This window comes from Pongo abelii, chromosome 1 (genome assembly GCF_028885655.2).
Source record: "Pongo abelii isolate AG06213 chromosome 1, NHGRI_mPonAbe1-v2.0_pri, whole genome shotgun sequence".
Lineage (NCBI taxonomy): Eukaryota > Metazoa > Chordata > Mammalia > Primates > Hominidae > Pongo > Pongo abelii.
This window is the reverse complement of record NC_071985.2, coordinates 100,685,449-100,706,250: the sequence shown is the minus strand read 5'-3', so window position 1 is coordinate 100,706,250 and position 20,802 is coordinate 100,685,449. Positions and strand designations below refer to the sequence as shown.

General features: G+C 42.1%; 1 protein-coding gene across 4 annotated transcripts in view; it reads right to left on the bottom strand.

The window, feature by feature from the left end:
* OTUD7B (OTU deubiquitinase 7B) overlaps window positions 1-20,802 on the bottom strand; it is a 128,735-nt gene that overhangs the window by 21,685 nt on the left and 86,248 nt on the right. For 2 of the 4 annotated variants that reach the window (XM_063727791.1, XM_002810297.4), the window contains exons 2-6: window positions 14,354-14,504; window positions 7,997-8,185; window positions 4,245-4,472; window positions 2,726-2,827; window positions 1,178-1,305 (exon numbers count right to left, since the gene is read on the bottom strand). In XM_063727791.1, coding sequence (XP_063583861.1) covers window positions 1,178-1,305; window positions 2,726-2,827; window positions 4,245-4,472; window positions 7,997-8,185; window positions 14,354-14,438 — 732 coding nt within the window. In that variant the 5' untranslated portion in view covers window positions 14,439-14,504. Of the gene's footprint in view, window positions 1-1,177; window positions 1,306-2,725; window positions 2,828-4,244; window positions 4,473-7,996; window positions 8,186-14,353; window positions 14,505-17,203; window positions 17,291-20,802 lie in introns of those variants that run through there. The other 2 variants (XM_054528342.2, XM_054528345.2) reach the window with 2 other exon arrangements.

Here is a 20,802-nt window from a genome sequence, read left to right as displayed (position 1 = left end):
CTTTTAACAACTGGGTTACTTGTTTTTGAGGAAGAAACATAGCATGTTCTACTTACATATTAAATCTTCAGGATATAAAATTCTAAATAACTAAAACAAAAAAACCTCTTCTATATTGTCAAGTTATGACAGAGCAATAAAATGAGAAAAAAAGAAAGATGGACGAAAAAGGAAAGTTTCTGAAGAGATATTGCCATATTAAATGCCAGAAAGATCCAGCCATAACATGGAAAAAAAAAAAAAATAGACATACATAAAGAGCAGGAGATATAAACATAGCAGACAGAATCACAGGAAAAGGAAATAGGGAGCCTCATTATTTTTATGTAAAGGCACAATGTCATTATTGAAGGGAAGTAATCAGCAAACTTTTTCTGTAAAGGGCCAGGTAGTCAATAAGTATGGGCTGTGCAGGCCACATGTTACTACTCTGCTGTTGGAGGAAGAAAGCAGTTACACGTGTAAACATCCAAGAAATGCACAGGGCTGTGTTCTGATAAAAGGTTTTTTTTTTTTTTTTTTTTTTTAAACAAAATAGCCATAGTTTGCCCAACCCATTTTGGAGAGGGCAAGTACAAACAATCTGTTGTTACTGCCTTATATAACAGCAGCCTCAACATTTGACAAACTCCTGAGAAGTACTGTTCAAACTCAATTAAATAGGTATGCTTTTTGTGTGTGTGGGTGATTAGAATGCTGGTTCCTTATGCTTTTTAAAATTTAAAATAAACTAAAACTGAGTATATGAAAAACAAATGGTATATATGTCCAAAAAGATTTTAAGCATTCACATTTCTATAGGGGCTGAAAATATAAGTCTTTAAAAATTGATCTAGCCTTATTACAAGCAAAAAAACAAAACAACACAAAAATCCTATGGAATTGTCATAACTCATTTTGCAAAATACTGCCACTAAAAGCTATAAAGCACCTATTGGGGGAAAAGCACAATGTTAGATAACCTCTCTGTAGGTCTCATGCCCACGACCAGTTCTCATGACCACATCAGAAGGCACTTACCCCATTGGTGTTAACTGCATTTTCTCCAATTTTCAGGATCATAAGGGGAGTCACACTGACATAAACACTTGGAAATATTTTCTACTGGCAGGCACCCAGTGACTTTGGCAACTAGGTAACTTTAGGAAACAAGGTGCTCCCACCCACGCTCTCCCACCTCTTTATTCTGCTGTGTCTGCTGCCACCTCCAGCGCCGTTTCAATGCTTCCTTCTCAACTCCCTTCTCCATCAGTGCATACAAAGCTTTCCGCAGCATCAAGTCCCGATCATGGAAACCCCACATTCCTGTGGCAAAAAAGCACAATAGTAAGATACCTCAGCTTGACTCTGCTAATTTTTGTATTTTTAGTACAGATGGGGTTTCACTATGTTGGCCACGCTGGTCCCGAACCCCTGGCCTCAAGTGACCCCCCTGCCTTACCCTCCCAAAGTGCTGGGATTATAGGTGTGAGCCATGGCACCAGGCTGCAAATAATATATTAAGTTGTAAATTGACTTAATTTTTTGTTTATTTGGTTTTTTTGTGGGTTTTTTTGGTTGGTTTTTTTTCTTGAGACAGAGTTTCACTCTGTCCCCCAGGCTGGAGTGCCATGGTGTGTTCTTGGCTTACCGCAACCTCCGCCTCCCATGTTCAAGAGATTCTCCTGCCTCAGCCTCCCGAGTAGCTAGGATTACAGGTGTCCACCACCACATCAGGCTAATTTTTGTATTTTTAGTAGATACAGGGTTTCACGATGTTGGCCAGGCTGGTCTCGAACTCCCAACCTCAGGTGATCCACCCACCTTGGCATCCCAAAGTGCTAGGACTACAGGCGTGAACCAGCACACCTGACCTTTTTTTTTTTTTTTTTTTTCTGAGACAGAGTCTTGCTCTGTTGCCCAGGCTGGAGTACAGTGGTGCGATCTCGGCTTACTCACTGCAACCTCTGGCCCCTGGATTCAGCGATTCTCCTGCTGGGATTACAGGCACCTGCCATCATGCCCAGCTAATTTTTGTATTTTTAGTAGAGATGGGGTCTCACCATGTTGGCCAAGCTGGTCTCAAACCCCTGGCCTCAAGTGATCTGCCCACCTTGGCCTCCCACAGTGTTGGAATTACAGGCATGAGCCATTGCACCCAGCCCTTACTTTAAATATTAAGCCTATTTACAGTGGGGCATGGTGGCTCCCACCTGTAATCCCAGCTACTTGGGAGGCTGAGGCAGGAGAATCACTTGAACCCAGGGGTGGAGGTTGCAGTGAGCTGAGATCACACCACTGTACTCCAGCCTGGGCAAGAGTGAGACTCCGTCTCAAAAACTAAATAAATAAATAAAATAAAGTAAGTGTGTGTTACAAAGGACTGCTAAAAACATACCTTTTTCATACACCAAAAGGATAAATATCAAGTAGAATTGTACACATACACACATCTAGCTATACACTGCTGGCTTACTCCTACTCATTACTCCTGGGGTCAGCTTTCAAAGCCAGCCCAAGCTAATATCTGTGCTCTCTTCACTATCTCACTAGCAAAGGTAGGGCTCACTCCCATTTCCTCTTGTGCCAACATAAACACACAGACACACACGTAAGCATGCACAATCTCGCTCTGAACCATCATTTCTGCCTAAGATCAAGGTTGTCTGGATCAAGTCCTACACATGAGATTTGACTCAACTGCTTCCTTTTTGCAGGCGAATGGAGGACTGCTTTCAAGACTCACCAAGGGAGGCTGCATGCAGGAGGCAGTTCCCATCTCCAGTAGTTGCCAAAGGAAGCAGCCTCTGAGAGGTGGGATCCACACTCACCCACCAGTTCAAACGCCCTGTAGAAACAAGAGAGTGGAGGAAAAGAAGATTATCCATGAAGCCCTTCCCACCTTCCTATTTCTAAAACAGACTCCAAAGCTGCCTCCTCTAGGAGGCCTACCCAGAATAAAACCATCACTTGATTACTCTTTATATCTTCTTCACTTATATCTAGTCAGTCAGAATCTTGTGAGCACAATTGGTTAGATCAGTGAGTAGGGTCAGTTTTGTCCCAAAGGGACACTTGGCAATGACTGAAGATATGTTTGCATGTCACAACTGGTAGCGGGATGCTACTGGTATCTAATGGGTAGAGGCCAGGGATGCTGCTAACCATGATATAATGCACAAGGCAGCTTGCAAAACAAAGAATTATCTAGACCAAAATGTCAATAGTGCCAAGGTTGAGAAACCTTGGGTTAAATGACGAGGCCAAGGACATAAGTTGAAACTGTTGACTGCTTGGACTGGCCCTGATTCCTTCCCTCCACTCAGGAGACCAGTATGTATCACAGCAACAAAGCTCAGCAAAAATCCATCATGAACAAAACAAAAACAACTCAAAGCATGTATTTAAGGTGTCTTATGAGTATCATCTGCATATATGACAGCATGTCAGCATGTGTGGGGTGTGACTTTAAAGGAATAAGCAATAAGATAAAGTACATAAAATACCCAAGAAAATAAGTCTTAATTCCATACAGTCATCCCACAATTGCCAACCCATTATTTACATGAGGAAAATATCTTATGAGTGATGCGTAAGTTTTCTTGAACTACTGTGCAGCATAGTTTTTGAACTACTGAAAGAAAAACTGGCTTCTAAACTCCCCAGACCAGATAATTTACTAACTTAAAAAAAAATTACAAATAGATGTATATGATTAGTATAGAAGGTTACAAAATGAAAAATAAAAGCTTCCTTTCCATGCCCTCATCTAACTCCAGTTCTCATCCCACGCAAGCATTTTAATGCCTGATTAGCTTTTCCAAAATTCCCAGCTGCCTCACCCTATGATAAGAATTAATTTTAACAATAATTTAAGATAAACACAATTACAAACGTAAATACATTTGGGGGGATAGGTTCACTACTGTGCATCATCTACAGCATTGGTCATTTCTGTTCACAAGGGTGTTCCAGGGCCAATTATAATTAGTTGTATTTTTTTCATGTATTGATTTCTAGGTATTGATTCCTAGGCCTTTTCACATGTGTATCTGGTTCCTCTTCCATCAACCAGGAAATTCCCAGAGTAAAGTATCTAATCTGTATCCATTCTTTTACAGCACGAGTTTATCCCACTGACTCCTGACTTTGCAATCAGATAACACACTTAAACTGGAAGCTACCGATCAAGTCCAGCCCCTCCACAAGGCTGCCTGTAGGTGGAGAGTAGAGGGAAGAGCGTGGGAGAGGAAGCACTCACTGACCTGCCTGTTCCAAGGCAACCAGCATGGACTGCTCAATGAGGTCTCTCTCTATGAAGCTGCGGAAGTCTTCATTATACACAGTGAGATCTGGAAGCTGGAAGGCACAGATGGGCATTTCCAGGGGGTGCTCATTGCTCCCCCCACCCCCACCATTGGAGGAGACATGGGACCGGGCCAGGGAAACAATGCTGGAGCTGGCGTGGGAGATGCCCCTAGACAGGCGTTTTTCTGCAATGAGAAATGGAGTCACCTTAGAACATACACAGCCCACTTGGAGAACTCTACACTGATGTGGTGATAGTTACCTCTCAACAGGGTTTACAGTCAGAGAAAAACTAAGCCTAACTGACTACTGAATTTCAGCACCCTTTTTCTGAAGCCAAATACAATTGGAGAAATAAAGTATTTTTGTAGGCACTCACATTAGCACCAAATATCCATTCCTCTTTCTGCCCTTGTTTGGAATTTGCCTGATCTTTCCCTCCCTCTGACTCTGTCTTCCTCCACTTCCACATTTCCCAATGTGATAGGGACCCATTCATTTAGCAATTTGGTCATTGCTTGGTGGGAGGAGAGGGAATAAGGGAAGTGAGGTTTCACTAGACTAGAGTTAGTAAAATAACCTCTCTGGTAATTCTCAGGGTCTTGGAAAATACCTTTTCTAAAGGGTATTTTCATTCTAGAAAGATTATAAAAGAAATCCATTATGGAAAAGAAAATCCTTTGGGAGGCCAAGGCAGGTGGATCACCTGAGGTCAGGTGTTCAAGAGCAGCCTGGCCAACATGGTGAAACACTGTCTGTACTAAAAATACAAAAATTAGCTGGGCATGGTGGTGTGCCCCTGTAATCCCAGCTACTCGGGAGGCTGAGGTGGGAGAATTGCTTGAACCTGGGAGGCGGAGGCTGCAGTGAGCTGAGATCGTGCCACTGCACTCCTGCCTGGCAACAGAGCAAGACCCCGTCTCAAAAAAAAAAAAAAAAGACAATCAACAATAAATCTTACACACTTGGGAACTTTCTTCCTACATCAATAACGTTAATTTATATTGCTTACTACAACTATTCTCAATACCCATATTTATCAGAAATTTATAGGGACAGTCAATTCTTAACAGTCTATAGAGAACAATAATGTAGATAGTACCCCACATCATTTCATTTGTTTTGAATACATGATTCCCAAGCAGATATTCCACTGTGATTATAATTTACTCAATGTAGTATTACAGTTCATTTGTATGGCTTCAATTATATAACGATTTAATGATGATCCAAAGGGGGCAAAATTTTAAAAGCATGTTGGGCTGTTCTTAATACAATATTTGCTAGATATGATACACAAAATAAACTGAGTTGTCTGAAGTTATCTTATAGTGATGTTATTTTTCAAATATTTTTTAGTTTTGTTTGTTTTTGTTTTTGTTCTTTGAGACAGAGTCTCGCTCTGTCACTCAGGCTGGAGTGCAGTGCTGCAGTCTCGGCTCACTGCAACCTCTGCCTCCCAGGTTCAAGCGATTCTCCTGCCTCAGCCTTCTGAGTAGCTAGGATTACAGGCACACGCCACCACACCCAGCTAATTTTTTTTTTTTTACTTTAGTAGAGACGGGGTTTCTCCACGTTGGCCAGGCTGTTTTCCTCAAGCTCCTGGCCTCAGGTGATCTGCCAGCCTTGGCCTCCCAAAGTGCTGGGATTACAGGCGTGAGCCACCACACCCACCTTAAAAATATTTTTTAGGTATTCGTAGGCTGAGCATGGTGGCTCACACCTGTAATCCCAAAACTCTGGGAAGCCAAGGTAGAAGGATCACTTGAGCCCAGAAATTCGAGACCAGCCTAGGCAACAGAGTGAGACCTAATTTCTACAAAGAATCAAAAATTTAGCTAGGTGAGGTGGTGCGTGCCCATGCTCCCAGCTACTCGGGAGGCTGAGGCAGTAGGATCCCTTGAGCCCAGGAGGTTTAGGCTGTAGTGAGCTGTGTTCCACCAGCCTCACTCCAGCCTTGAGGGACAGAGCAAGACCCTGCCTCAAAAACAGTACCATGTGCCTATGGTAAAAAATCAGTATACTATCAAAAGGTATAAAATGATTTCACAAGGAAGTCTTATCATTCAAAATTCCTGATCCCTTCCCCAGAGGCAAACTTTTGTATCCTTCTAGAAATTTTTACACATACAGAAGCATATACGGGTTTTGGCCGGGCACGATGGCTCACGCCTGTAATCCCAGCACTTTGGGAGGCGGAGGCGGGTGGATCACAAGGTCAGGAGATCGACACCATCCTGGCTAACACGGTGAAACCCCGTCTCTACTAAAAATGCATATACAGCTTTTAAAGTCATCTTTTAAAACACAAATGAGAGTATACTACATACATTGCATTGCGTCTTACCTTTTTGAAAAAAATTATATATTTTTTTATATGGAGTCTCACTCCGTCACCCAGGCTGGAGTGCAGTGGTGCAATCTAGGTTTACTGCCACCTCTGCCTCCTGGGCTTAAGCTTAAGTCTCCTGCCTCAGCCTCCCGAGTAGCTGGGATTACAGGTGTGCACCACTATGCCCAGTTAATTTTTGTAATTGTAGCAGAGACAGGGTTTCACCATGTAGGCCAGGCTGGTCTCGAACTCCTGACCTCAGGTGATCCACCAGCCTTGGCCTCCCAAAGTGCTGGGATTACAGGTGTGAGCCATCACGCCCAGCCCCCTTCTGAATAGATTTTAGAAATTTTTCCAAAACAGTACACCAAGTTCTACCTAATTCTTTCTAATGATTGCAGAGTATTCCACAATATGGACAATTACAATTTACTTAACCACTCCTTTACTAATGGACATTAAATGTTTTCAGGGCCAGGTGTAGTGGCTCACACCTGTAATCCCAGCACTTTGCGGGGCCAAGTCAGATGGATTGCCTCAAGGAAAAAAAAAAAGTTTCAAGATTTAATTATTGTAAAATAATGCTGCTGTGAATATCCTTATACGCTGCATTTATGTATTTCTTTTTTTTAATTTTTATTTATTTATTTATTTATTTGAGACAGAGTCTCACTGTGTCACCCAGGCTGGAGTGCAGTGGTATAATCTCAGTTCACTGCAACCTCTGCCTCCCAAGTTCAAGCAATTCTCCTGCCTCAGCCTCCGAAGTAGCTGGGATTACAGGCATGTACCACCAAGCCCAGCTAATGTTTGTATTTTTAATAGAGATGGGGTTCTACCATGTTGGCCAGACTGGTCTCGAACTCCTGACCTCAGGTGATCCGCCCACGTCGACCTCCCAAAGTGCTGGGATTACAAGCATGAGCCACCGCACCTGGCCTTATGTATTTATTTAAAGAATACATATGTGCACATACACATATATGATAAATTGCTAGATATGAAATTGCTAAGTCAGAGTACATATGCATTTTAATTTTGATAGATATTGGCAAACATTAACAAATTACCCCCCAAAGAGGTAGTGACTCTACCTTTATGTGAACTTCATATCAACAAGGAGATTGTTATCCTCCTTCCTCTATTTCTTTCACAGTATCTGAGGAAGGCTTTTATACAGGATAACACTAAAGATGCAGAGACGCAGTGAGGGACTGCAGCACCTGGGCAGACTGAGGCCACGTCAGTCTGGGTTTGGCTGGGAGAAGGGGAAGAAATGGAATCACCTCCCATGGATCACTAGACTTTATGACTCCATTTAACAATCCTGTCCCTTCCTACTCCATATACGGAAATATTCCCCAGTCATCCCAGTACCTTGAACGATGTCATCCTGCCGTTGGAGGATGGGTCGGGAAGGGCGAGTAGGCTCTCTGTCAGAAAACCCTTTTTCAGGGGTCCTGGAGCCACCACTCCCCTCACTAAAGGATGGGGGTAGGTTCCCAGCATGGACTTGACGTAGCTGTTCAAAATCACTGAGGGCAGCACTCACATCCCAATTCTTTCCTGTCAGGAGACAAAGCAAAAAGCAAACTGTGCACCCATAGTATAGAGACACAAAGATCACACTAACTATCCTATCAAAACCAGCATGCAAATACACACATACATAATCATTCTTCTTTTCCTTACCCTGCTTTAATTTTCTTTATAACACTTCAATCTAACTTATCAAATGTCTTTACTTACTTATTTGTTGTCTATTTCCTAAGTAAGTGCCATGAAAATAGAAACTTTGTCCCTCTGAACTAAAACAGCCCTTAAAGATCTAGTAACCTAAAATTAAAACTTCCTTTTACAGATAAAGTCTAGGAAAGTAAATTATTTGCCCGAAGTCACAGCTAGTTCACACCAGACCCAGCAGGACTCAAGCCCAGGTCTCCTAATTCTGAGATCCAAAGAGGTTCTTAGCCTACATGTACTCTAGTGTGTCCTAAACCACTAAACCTGCATATAAGATCATGGGCTTGTGCATTTTCTAGTGAAAGAGTTCATAGCTGTCATCAGCTTATCAAAGGAAACAGTATTTCCCCCAAATTTAAGAATCACCATTCAACTAAAGAAATGACCCTAAATGATAAGATTTGTCATAATGGATTTTTCTGATGCTTTCTCCAGCTAAATTATTCAACAAATATGCATTGTATAATTGCTCACATTTCTTTCTGTTGTATTCCATCTACCACCACCCTAATTCAATTCCTATCACCTACTGTCCTACCTCCAATCCATTCCAAAGAATCCCATGAGATTTATCTTTCTAAAGCACAGTTGTGATCATTTTAGTTCCGTAATCGAAATTTTTAATGGCTTACCACTGCCTACAGAATAAAACTCAGGCTCTTTGGCTTGATACTCAAGGCTTTGTATGTCCTGGCCTACTTTTCTGGCCTCTTCTCTGTGCTTCAATTTCCTTATCCGTGAAAATGCAGATGATAGTAACAGTGCCTACCTCATAGAGTCATTATGAAGATTAAATGAGTTGAAAGCACTTAGAATAGTGCTTGGTTTTACTTACAGTTTTACATCTAAATCATTACTGATGATTTTACTTCTAAATCATTACATTAGCCAATTGTTCTGACTCTCTTTGCTCACTCTGTTCCAGTCATCACTGACCTTGCTGTTCCTAGAACATGCTAAGTCCACTCCCACTCTAGGGCCTTTCCACTGACTATTCCCTCTACCTAGAAGGCTCTTTCCCCAATATATCCACACAGACAACTCCTCATTAGCTTTAGGTATTTGTTTAAATATCACATTGTTAGTAAGGCCTACCCTGACTTAAAAATCACAACCCACTTCATCATTCCCTTTACTCTTCTCCATAGCACTTAACAGTTTACAATATACTTTATAATTTACTTAGTTATCACATTTGTTGTTTATTGACCCTCTCTCCTCCAAGAACATGAAGGCAGGTATTTTTGTTTGTTTTGTTTTGTTGGAGCATCTAGAATAGTATCTGGCACACAGTAGTCACTCAATAAATATTTGTTGAATTAATGGATAACTCTTCTCCTGAATCAATGCATGAACGAGTGACATCTGCCTTGATCATCGGATCTATACTTCCAACTGTCTGCAAATCTCCTTAATATCAGGTCTTCCTAACAATCCACATGGCCAAATTGAGTATCCATCATTTTCCTTCCCAAAACTTGCTGCTTCTCCTCTTCCTATGTTCCCTAAATCAGTAATGGCATCACAATCCCTCCAGGCCCTGAAACTTCAGTCATTTTCAGCTCCTCAAGTTTCCTCAGATCGCACTCTTCCTCTTCCCTCACCACCAAGTCAATTTGTACCCCTAAAACATCTCTCAAATCCATTTCTTATTATCCATTTTTATTGCCACTGCCCCATTTGAGGTCCTCATAATCTTTACTTAGTCTTTGGTCTTTTAGGAAGGAATTCTCTATCTGGTCTCTCTGCTCCTAATCTCTTTCCTTTCTAATTTGTTCTTTATAATACGAGTTTACTTTTGATTTCTTTCTCTCATTTTCAATTATCAGTATTGAACAGTCCCATTAGCCAGGTGTGGCGGTGTGTGCTCGTGGTCCTAGCTACTCAGGAGACTGAGATGGGAGGCACACTTGAGCCCAGGAGGCCGAGGTTGCAGTGAGCTGAGATCACACAACTGCACTCCTGCCTGGATGACAGAGTAAGACCCCATCTCATACAAAACAAAACAAAAATCAAACAGTCCTATTGAAATACAATCAGTTAACTGTTGTTGTTGTTGTTGTTGTTGTTGAGATGGAGTCTTGCTGTGTCACCCAGGCTGGGGTGCAGTGGCACGATCTTGGCTCACTGGAACGTTCTCCTCCTGGGTTCAAGCAATTCTCCTGCCTCAGCCTCTCAAGTAACTGGGATAACAGGCACATGCCACCATTCCTGGCTAATTTTTGTATTTTTAGTAGAGATGGGGCTTCACCCTGTTGGCCAGGGTGGTCTCGAACTCCTGACCTCAGGTGATCCATCTGCCCCGGCCTCCCAAAGTGCTGGGATTACAGGTGTGAGCCACCGCACCTGGCCTCAGTTAACTTTTAAAAGAAAAAACAAGCAACAGAGAGAAAATGAGGATGAGGTCCTTTTATGCCCCTTCTAAATTTTTTTTTTTTTTGAGATGGAGTCTCTTTCTGTTGCCCAGGCTGGAGTGCAGTGGCGTGATCTCGGCTCACTGCAGTCTCCACCTCCTAGGTTCAAGCAATTCTCTGCCTCAGCCTCCCGAGTAGCTAGGATTACAGGCGCGTGTCACCAGGCCCGGCTAATTTTTGTATTTTTTTTAGCACAGACAGGGTTTCACCATCTTGGCCAGGCTGGTCTTGAACTCGATGGAGTCTCGTTCTGCCGCCCAAGCTGGAGTGCAGTGGTGCAATCTCGGCTCACTGCAACCTCTGCCCTCCTGGGTTCAGGTGATTCTCACGCTTCAACCTCCTGAGTAGCTGGGATTACAGGTGTGTGCCACCACGCCCACTTAAGTTTTTTGTATTTTTCCTTCTAAATTATCTTAATTCCACCCCCTTCTATCTATTGCTACCACCATAGTCTACATCATCATCATCTGTCACCTGAACTAAGGCAATATTCCTAACTGTTTTAATCATTTCTTCTCTGGCCAGAGTGTTCTCTACAACAAGTACACTGTTAAAAACTCAAATCCAATCATGTCACTCCCCGGATTAAAATCCTTCACCAGTTTCCTAGTGAACTTAGAATAAAATTTAAACTCCTCATCATGGCCTACAAAGGCCCTGCACTCTCTTTTTTTCTTTTATTTCTTTCTTTTTTTTTTTCCTTAGTAACTTTTTTTTTTTTTTTGAGACAGAGTCTCACTCTGTCACCCTGGCTGGAGCGCAGTGGCAGAATCTCGACTCACTGCAGTCTCTGCCTCCCGGGTTTAAGAGATTCTCCTGCCTCAGCCTCCCGAGCAGCTGGGACTACAGGCACCTACCACCACACCCAGCTAATTTTTGTATTTTCAGTAGAAACGGGGTTTCACCATGTTGGCCAGGCTGGTCTCAAACTCCTGAACTCAGGTGATCTGCCTGCCTCAGCCTCTCAAAGTGTTAGGATTACAGGCATAAGCCACTGTACCCAGCCTCTTTCTTCTTTTTTGTTTTTTTTAAAGAGACGAGGTCTTGCTATGTTGCCCAGGCTGGTTTCAAACTCCTGGGCTTAAGCGATCCTCCCACCTCAGCCTCCCAGGTAGCTGGGATTACAGTGAATGCCACTGAACCTGGCTAGAGCCCCTATTTTCTGCTTCCTGCCTATCTCACCAGCTTCCTACCACTTTTGCACCATTCTTACTACCTCATTATTAATAGTTTCTCCAATGTGCCAAACTCTCTCGCACCTTAGGGCCCTTGCATAAACTGTTTATTCTGCATAAACACTCTCTTCTACATCCCTTTGTCTTGCTGCTCCTACTTGTCCTTCAGGGCTCAGCTTAAAAATCACTCCTCAGAAAAGGCCTTCCTGTACTCTAGATCTAAGTTAGGGTTCTTTCTTCACTCTCACAGCACCCTCAACATTTCTTTCACAGCATGAGTGTATGTGTGTGTGCACACATGTGAGCATGCTAGCAATAATTTGTAACATAATTGCTTACAGCCACGCTCTGAAACCAGATTGCCTAGGTTCAAATCCTACTTAACTTCACTGAGCCTCAGGTTTTAAAATTATAACTCCAGGATAATAAAACTTTATTGTATGGTGGTTTGTGAGAATAAAATAACATATCTCAAGTACTTTGCACATATTGAACAATCATAAGTGTTCAACACATGTTATAAGAGGAATGCAGAAAGGTTAAGGATTTTATGGAAGAGGAAACATTTGAGCTGAATCTTGAAGGACGAGGAGAATAATAGAGGAAAGAAATGCTGCAGACTGAGGAAGTAACCTAACATGATCACCAAGAGGTGACAAGTCAGGCCTGGCTGCATAGGAAGTATAGTGAAAAGTAGTAGGAGATGAAACTAAAAATGCAAATTAGGCTGGGCACGGTGGCTCACGCCTGTAATCCCAGCACTTTGGGAGGCTGAAGTGGGTAGATCACGAGTCAGGAGTTTGAAACCAGCCTGGCCAGCATGGTAAAACCCCATCTCTACTAAAAATACACAAATTAGCCGGGCATGGTGGCGTATACCTGTAGTCCCAGCTACTCGGGAGGCTGAGGCAGGAGAAATGCTTGAATCTGGGAGGCGGAGGTTGTGGTGAGCCGACATCGCACCACTGCACTCCAGCCTGGGCAACAGAGCGAGACTCCGTCTCAAAAAGAAAAAAAAAAGAAAATGCTAATTAAGGGCAAAGTTGTACTGAATTACTAAACTGGAATTTAAACCCTGATCTTCTGTTTCCAAACTCATGCTCTCCTCACAGGTAGCCAAGCAAATGTCTAATTGTCATACCTTGCTAAGGGCTGACAATTTAAAATATTACCTATGTATGCTAAGAACTTGCCCCTTCCCCACAGGCCTGCCTGTTTGTGTCATTATATATTTTCATCTATTATTTGCGACTCTAAACAAAGAATCCTAGGGACATGATTCTAACCCTTCAGGACCTTAAAATCTAGAACATTCGGCCAGGCGTGGTGGCTCATGCCTGAAATCCCAGCACTTTGGGAGGCCGAGGCAGGCGGATCACCTGAGGTCGGGAGTTCGAGACCAGCCTGACCAAAATGGAGAAACCCCATCTCTACTAAAATACAAAATTAGCTGGGTGTGGTGGTGCATGCTTGTAATCCCAGCTACTCCGGAGGCTGAGGCAGGAGAATTGCATGAACCCGTGAGGAGGAGGCTGCAGTGACCCGAGATTGCACCATTGCACTCTAGCCTGGGCAACAACAGCGAAACTCCGACTCAAAAAAAAAAAAAACTAGAACATTCAAACTTATGTGTATAAAGATATAAGTAAACAAAAGCAGCAAAATGAAAACATTAAATTGATTCGCTCAATACAGAATTACCCATAATGTATGTTATGTAAGGAAAAAACAAAACCATGGATGATCCCACCATGAAAACCCTAAAGTCACTTATATATAAAGAGGAAGTCTTACAGATCTAAAATTATGCTTTTAGGCCAGGCACAGTGGCTCATGCCTGTAATCCCAGCACTTTGGGAGGCCGAGGCAGGCAGATTACCTGAGGTAATGAGTTCAAGACCAGCCTGGCCAACAGGTGAAATTTCATCTCTACTAAAAAATACAAAAATTAGCTGGGTGTGGTGGCAGGCACCTGTAATCCCAGCTACTCAGGAGTCTGAGGCAGGAGAATTGACTGAACCTGGGAGGCAGAGATTGCAGTGAGCCAAGATCATGCCACTGCTCTCCAGCCTGGGCAACAGAGCGAGACTCTGTTTCAAAAATAAATAAATAAATGAAAATAAAATAAAATTATGTTTGTAATGGACTAATATAAAATTTCACTCACATTGCCTGAGCATAAACTGACAATGGAGAAGACTACCCCAGTAAGTTCAAGGTGAAAAATGGATTTTAATATTTCAAATTATGAAGGGTTATACACAAAGTATATCATTAGAATTAACTATAGGGCCTAACATACACAAAGTATCTTCCTGATCACCTTAAATGTTCCAAATCATCCTAATGATAAATACCACATTTTACTTTCTCTTTTCTCATTCTCCCCTACAACTCCTCACCTTCTAGGAGATCTCGTGCTAGCCCTGGCTCTGCTCCTGTGGAACGGACAAAATCTGACAGAACAGCATCCATGTCCAGGGTCATGTGATCATCAAGTACTTTCAGCCAGCTGGATGTAGGTAGAACATAGATCAAAATTCAGGCCTCCACCTGAGGAATAAATAAATACATACGGCTCAAATTACACTGGAACAGGATAATCACAGTCCCATGTCAGCAGCTTCCTAACCAAATGGGGAAACTATCCTAGCTCATTCATTTCAGTTGAATTTTAAAATACAGCACTTTAAAATTATGAAAAGTAACACTTTATTTCCTAACTCTTCATTAACATCTCAACGTCTACATTAACCAGAAACCTGTAATACCACTCTGAAAAATGCTTTTCCTGTACTTTTCCTGAGTACTGCTTTTCTACCATGAGTTTGCTTATCCAAACTAAAGAAGGAAGCAACAGGCTACCACTCTAAAGAACTCCCCACCTGCAATAGTCTCTAATATGGCACCTTTGTGTATTTCCTTCCTGGCACTTGAATACTCTCAAATTATTTTAATTAGTTGCTGTCTAGCCATCTCCTCTAATATATAAGTTTCTTGAAAGCAGGAAACTTGTATGTCTCCTTCACTAATGTATCCCCTGCATGTATCACTTGGCACAGTGCTAGGCACACTGGCCCTCAATAAATATTTGTTGAGTGAATGAACATTTACTATACACTGGATAATTTCAGAGTTGACTAGTGTTTTGATGCTAGCAGAGGAGTAAACTGATAGCTAAAACTACTCAAAATACAGTATTAGGCCAGGTACGGTGGCTCATGCCTTTAATCTCAGCACTTTGGGAGGCCGAGGCAGGTGTATCACCTGAGGTCAGGAGTTTGAGACTAGCCTGGCCAACATGGCGAAACCCCGTTTCTACTAAAAATACAAAAATTAGCTAGGCGTGGTGGCAGGCACCTGTAATCCCAGCTACTCGGGAGGCTGAGGCAGGAGAATCGCTTGAACCCACATGGGGCAGAGGTTGCAGTGAGCCAAGATCACGCCACTTCACTCCAGCCTGGTCAAAAGAGCGACTCTCTGTCTCAAAAAATTAAATTAAATTAAATTAAAGAATAAGTTATTCCACAAAGCAGAGTGGGGACCCAAAAGGTTCGTAACAAGATTCAATCTCTGTCCATTAACCTCATGAGCCCAGGAAACACATCTACTCCAAACACGTCTTTCTCCACACAGGACAGATGACTGTCAAATAAGTTCAACTGAAAAAGATCTCTTCTTTCAGACTTTGGCAGAAACTACGTCCCTAACCTGACAGCCTGGCACCAATCCAACATTCCTCTGAGGTTAAAAGTCAGAGGGAAGCAATAACAGAGTGAAGAACAATCTCTGATCAAATTCTGCCAAGTTTACAGCTTTCTATAGAAGACTCATTCATTAAGTTGCCAGGTACACTTGCCCTACCATACCCACCAATTCCCTGCCTTTTGGGAAAGGTCAAAGTATAGTTGTTGAAGGCAAAAAGTGACAAGGCAAATAAACAAAAAAGATTTGTGGGTTATAAAACCAGCAGGTCATTAACTTGCTAACACTGGATTTTTTTTTTTTTTTTTTGAGAGAGAGAGAGAGATGGCAAAATAGAAATTTTTCTCTCTTGTCCTGTTCTAGTAGTACAAGAGATCCATGAGTGCAGGAACACGATTTCTTCATTTTTGTAACTCCAACATCTAGTGTAGCATCTATAATATGGTAGGTAGTCAAATGCCTGATGAATAAATGATTCAATGACTAAGCCAACTTCCACATCAGCTACCAACAAACCAACCAATTTGAAGCTTAGCAGATCAGAAATTCTAGGGCACTTCTTATCACCCTTCTATTTCTAAGTTTTAAAAACTCTCCTTTCTAAAGGGACATCAACCATGCTATCACTACTCTTACTTCCCTCACACTACATGAGTTCACCTACATACACCTATATGTATTAACTAGGTGACTTTGGTCAAATTACTTACAGGGTTTCAGTTGTCTCTTCTATAATCTAGACTTGGATTAGATGACTCATAAGATACTTTCAAGGTTTAAAAAATAAACTTCTTCAGTTCACTACAGCCTCATGATCTATGATCTTTGACTATCTATCATTCTAGATATTGTCAATTTTAAATTTACCTGAGTTTCAACATCATAATTATCAGAAAGAATTACTAATACATACAGAACTTTTGGTCTAAGATACCTCAAATTCAAAATGTCAAGTTACAAAGTAAATCAGTCCCTTACCTTCAGGAATTAGGAATTAAATTCCTTCAGAATTCATAGATGAATGAATCCTCCCCCTACCCCCCAGTACAGGCAAGAATTTCTTCTCCAAACCCATTTTAGCCACAGCCTTAGGTCACAGGAAGTGGTAGCAGCTCAAATAACTTATACACATGAATAATCCAAAACCAAGTGTACAGCTGCAAAATAAATTTCAATCTTCTCTCTTTAAAAAAAAAGCAATGCAACTGTAAAGCCATTTTAATAACTTTCTGAAAGAATGTGAGAAATATACAATAAGTACACAAAATAGTAATCACAAACAGGTGCTCAGCAAAAAGGAAAAGAGTTGACTAATACAACTCAGGCATACAGGCAATTTCACAGCCAGACAGTCTTCTGAGTGAGAGAAGTGAATAAAAACCAGTGTTATGGCATCATAGACCTCACATGTCAACACAGCACACAGGCTATTCTTCTCAAAAAACATTTTAACAAAGTAATTTAGAGGTTCAACATTATCTACAATGCCTTGCTCTTTAGCAAAAATTTGAAGCACTAAGCCAAACTTCTTAACAGCACATTCTTACATTTGATGTCTCCAGGTGCATGCTGTGGACGCTGACCTAACCCCACCCAACAGGTGAGAACAACAGCTTTTGTTACATCACCACTAATACCTTGCTTAAGCTTTTCAAATTCCAAATGGAGATATCAAACCAATGATTAAAACACAGTGTTTGGGCCAGGCACAGTGGCTCACGCCTGTAATTCCAGCACTTTGGGAGGCCGAGGAGGGTGGATCACCTGAGGTCAGGAGTTTGAGACCAGCCTGGCCAATATGGTGAAACCCTGTCTCTACTAAAAATACAAAAATTTGCTGGGCGTGGTGGCTAGTCCCAGCTACTAGGGAGGCTGAGGCAGAAGGATCACTTGAACCAGGAAGGCGGAGGTTGCAGTGAGCTGAGATGGCACCACTGCACTCCAGCCTGGGCGACAGAGCAAGACTCTGTCTCGAAAAAAAAAAAAAGTTTGGGCTGGGCACAGTGGCTCATGCCTGTAATCCCAGCACTTTGAGAGGCTGAGGCAGGAGGATCACTTGAGCCCAGGAGTTTGAGACCACCCTGGACAACACAGTGGGACCCTGTCTCTAAAAACCTTTTTTAAACTAGCTAAGCACGGTCGTGTGTGCCTGTAGTCCCAGCCACTTGAGTGGCTGAGGTGGGAGAATTGCTTGAGCCTGGGAGGTCAAGGCTATATAGTGTGCGACAATCGTGCCCCTACTCTTCAGCCTGGGCGACAGAGTGAGACCCTGTTTCAAAAAAAAAAAAAAAAGAGCAAACCAAACACACAGTTTTTGGCTCTGTCTCACGGAGGAGGAGGAAGAGGAGGGGGAGGGGGAGGGGGAGAAGAAGAAAACCAGTGGCATTCAACCTTTCAAATAAAACAGAGGAGTTTTCAACTATTTGTTAACTGAATGGTGTAAAGACAGCTCTCACCTGGCATCAACATCTTCCAACTGAAAGGGACTTTAGCAATTACTCAATCCAAATACCTGCCCCCCATGCAAGAATCCTTCTATTACATCTCTGAAAAATCACATAGTCTCCACTTGAATACAAGGTCTGACAGGGACCTCGTTACTTTGCTATAATGACTACTTTATTACTGGACAGCTTTAACTGTTATAAAATGCTTTTCTAAACTAAAACAAAAGCTATCACCAGCCTCACACCCCAGCTATAACTTTCACATACCGGTTTTGATTTTGTTCTCCAGGACAATAAAACCTACTTCCCAAGGATGATGGAATTTTCATGCAAAATTATTAGACACAGCATTTCTTTACATAAACATTTGTTGTAGATCAACATCATGATGTTGTTATGAGCCAAACAGTGGCCTTTATTTTACAAAATCCTGTCTTATATCCGTACTTGCTTGTATCTATATTCATTCATAAATATTTGTGCTGACCTCATTATATAAACTTAACAGGCTGAATAAATTATGTTGTTCAAAATTCGCTTCTGCTATCTTTGCCTCTCACCCCTACTTCCACTTCCATACCATCCTGAAGTAATGATGCAGTCAAGAATAAAAACTAACAAGTTAATATTAGTTAAGCACTTCTAAAAACACTCTTACTTGGCCGGGCACAGTGGCTCACGACTGTAATCCCAGCACTTTGGGAGGCCAAGGCGGGTGGATTGCGAGGTCAGGAGATCAAGACCATCCTGGCTAACACGGTGAAACCCTGTCTCTACTAAAAATACAAAAAATTAGCCGGGCGTGGTGGCGGACGCCTGTAGTCCCAGCTACCTAGGAGGCTGAGGCAGGAGAATGACATGAATCCGAGAGGTGGAGCTTGCAGTGAGCCAAGATAGCGCCACTGCACTCCAGCCTGGGTGACAGAGCGAGACTCCATCTCAAAAAAAAAAATAAATAAATAAATAAATAAAATTTAAAAAAAAAACATTCTTACTCATTAATGACAAAACTCTTGTAGCAGGTCTCATTATTCCCAATTTATAAACAGAGAAACAAAAAAGACTTCAAAAGTCAGGTAGGTGGCCCAAAGTCTGAACCTAGATAGTCTGAACCCATGCTCTTTCACTGTACCATACTAGGGAATGCATTACTGATTCCTGGAACTCCCCTGATTCTTGCCCATTTAATTTGTTCACCATAGGAAAAGGTTGTGCCTATCTCTCATATTTATCAAAGACTTAAACATCTGCCTTATATAACTTTATTTATTTATTTAGAGACAAGGTCTAGCTCTGTCACCCAGGCTGGAGTGCAGGGGTTTGATCTTGGCTCACTGCAGCCTCCACCCCCCAGGCTCAGGCAATCCTCCTACCTCAGCCTCCTGAGTAGCTGGGACCAAAGGCACTTAAATAACTTTAAATCCTACCATCTTCCTGAGCAATTTCAGTATCCACCTGCACAACTCACCTAACATTTCTGCCTTAGAATTTCATTATCTCTTCTAATACTAAGACCACCTCTACAACAACAACTCAAACCTGGACCCTGCCATTTCCTGAAACCATTCTACCTCTAAATCTTAAACTCAAACATTTTACTCTGGCCACAACCTCATCTCCTTCTAGCTTTTCCTCTCTACTTTTTTTTTTTTTTTTTTTTTAAGACGGAGTCTCGCTCTGTCTCCCAGGCTGGAGTGCAGTGGCCTGATCTCGGCTCACTGCAAGCTCCGCCCCCTAGGTTCACGCCATTTTCCTGCCTCAGCCTCCCGAGTAGCTGGGAAGCTGGGACTACAGGCGCCCGCCACCACACCCGGCTAATTTTTTTGTATTTTTAGTAGAGACGGGGTTTCACCATGTTAGCCAGGATGGTCTTGATCTCCTGACCTCGTGATCCACCTGACTTGGCCTCCCAAAGTGCTGGGATTACAGGCGTGAGCCACCATGCCCGGCCTCCTCTCTACTTTTAAACCTGCCTGCTCACTAAGACATCCAGTCTCTTAACCACTTTATTCATTAATTCAACAAAAGTATTTGGAGTGCCTTTGTGTGAGGCACTATGCTCATGACTAAAAACACAACAGTGAACTAGACACAATCCCTATCCTCAAAAGCTTCCAGCATGGAGGAAAAAACCCATGAAATCCTACCATCTTCCTAAGCAATTTCAACAACCACCTGCACAATTCATCTAACATTTCTGCCTTTCATAATCTTTTCAAATATTTTCACAAACAATTATAATTATAATAAAGAAATGTTAGAGAAGGGAGTGTTATCTCCTATAGGGAGTCAGGAAAAGCTTCCCCAAGGAAATTATGTTTCATCTACGAATTAAGATTAATTAAGATTAAGCAGCAATTGGAGAGACAAATTGGGAAAGGAAGAACACTCCAAGCAGAGGAAACATACACTAAACTTCCGTGGCAGGAAGGAACATAAAGATGAGAATGTTGCTACAGGAGGATGAAGAGAGGGCCTAGTGGCCCTGTTAAAGATTTGAGATCTTATCTTAAACATAATGAGAAGCCACTGAAGGGTTGCACGCAGAGGTAGAACATAATCAGATGTGAATTGTTAAAAGATCACCCTGGTGACAATGAGAAGAGTTTGGAAGAAGCACAGTGGATTTAAGGAGATAATTGATTAGAAAATTCTTGCAAAATAGACCTAAACCAGGATAAAAGCAGTGAAGGTTGAGA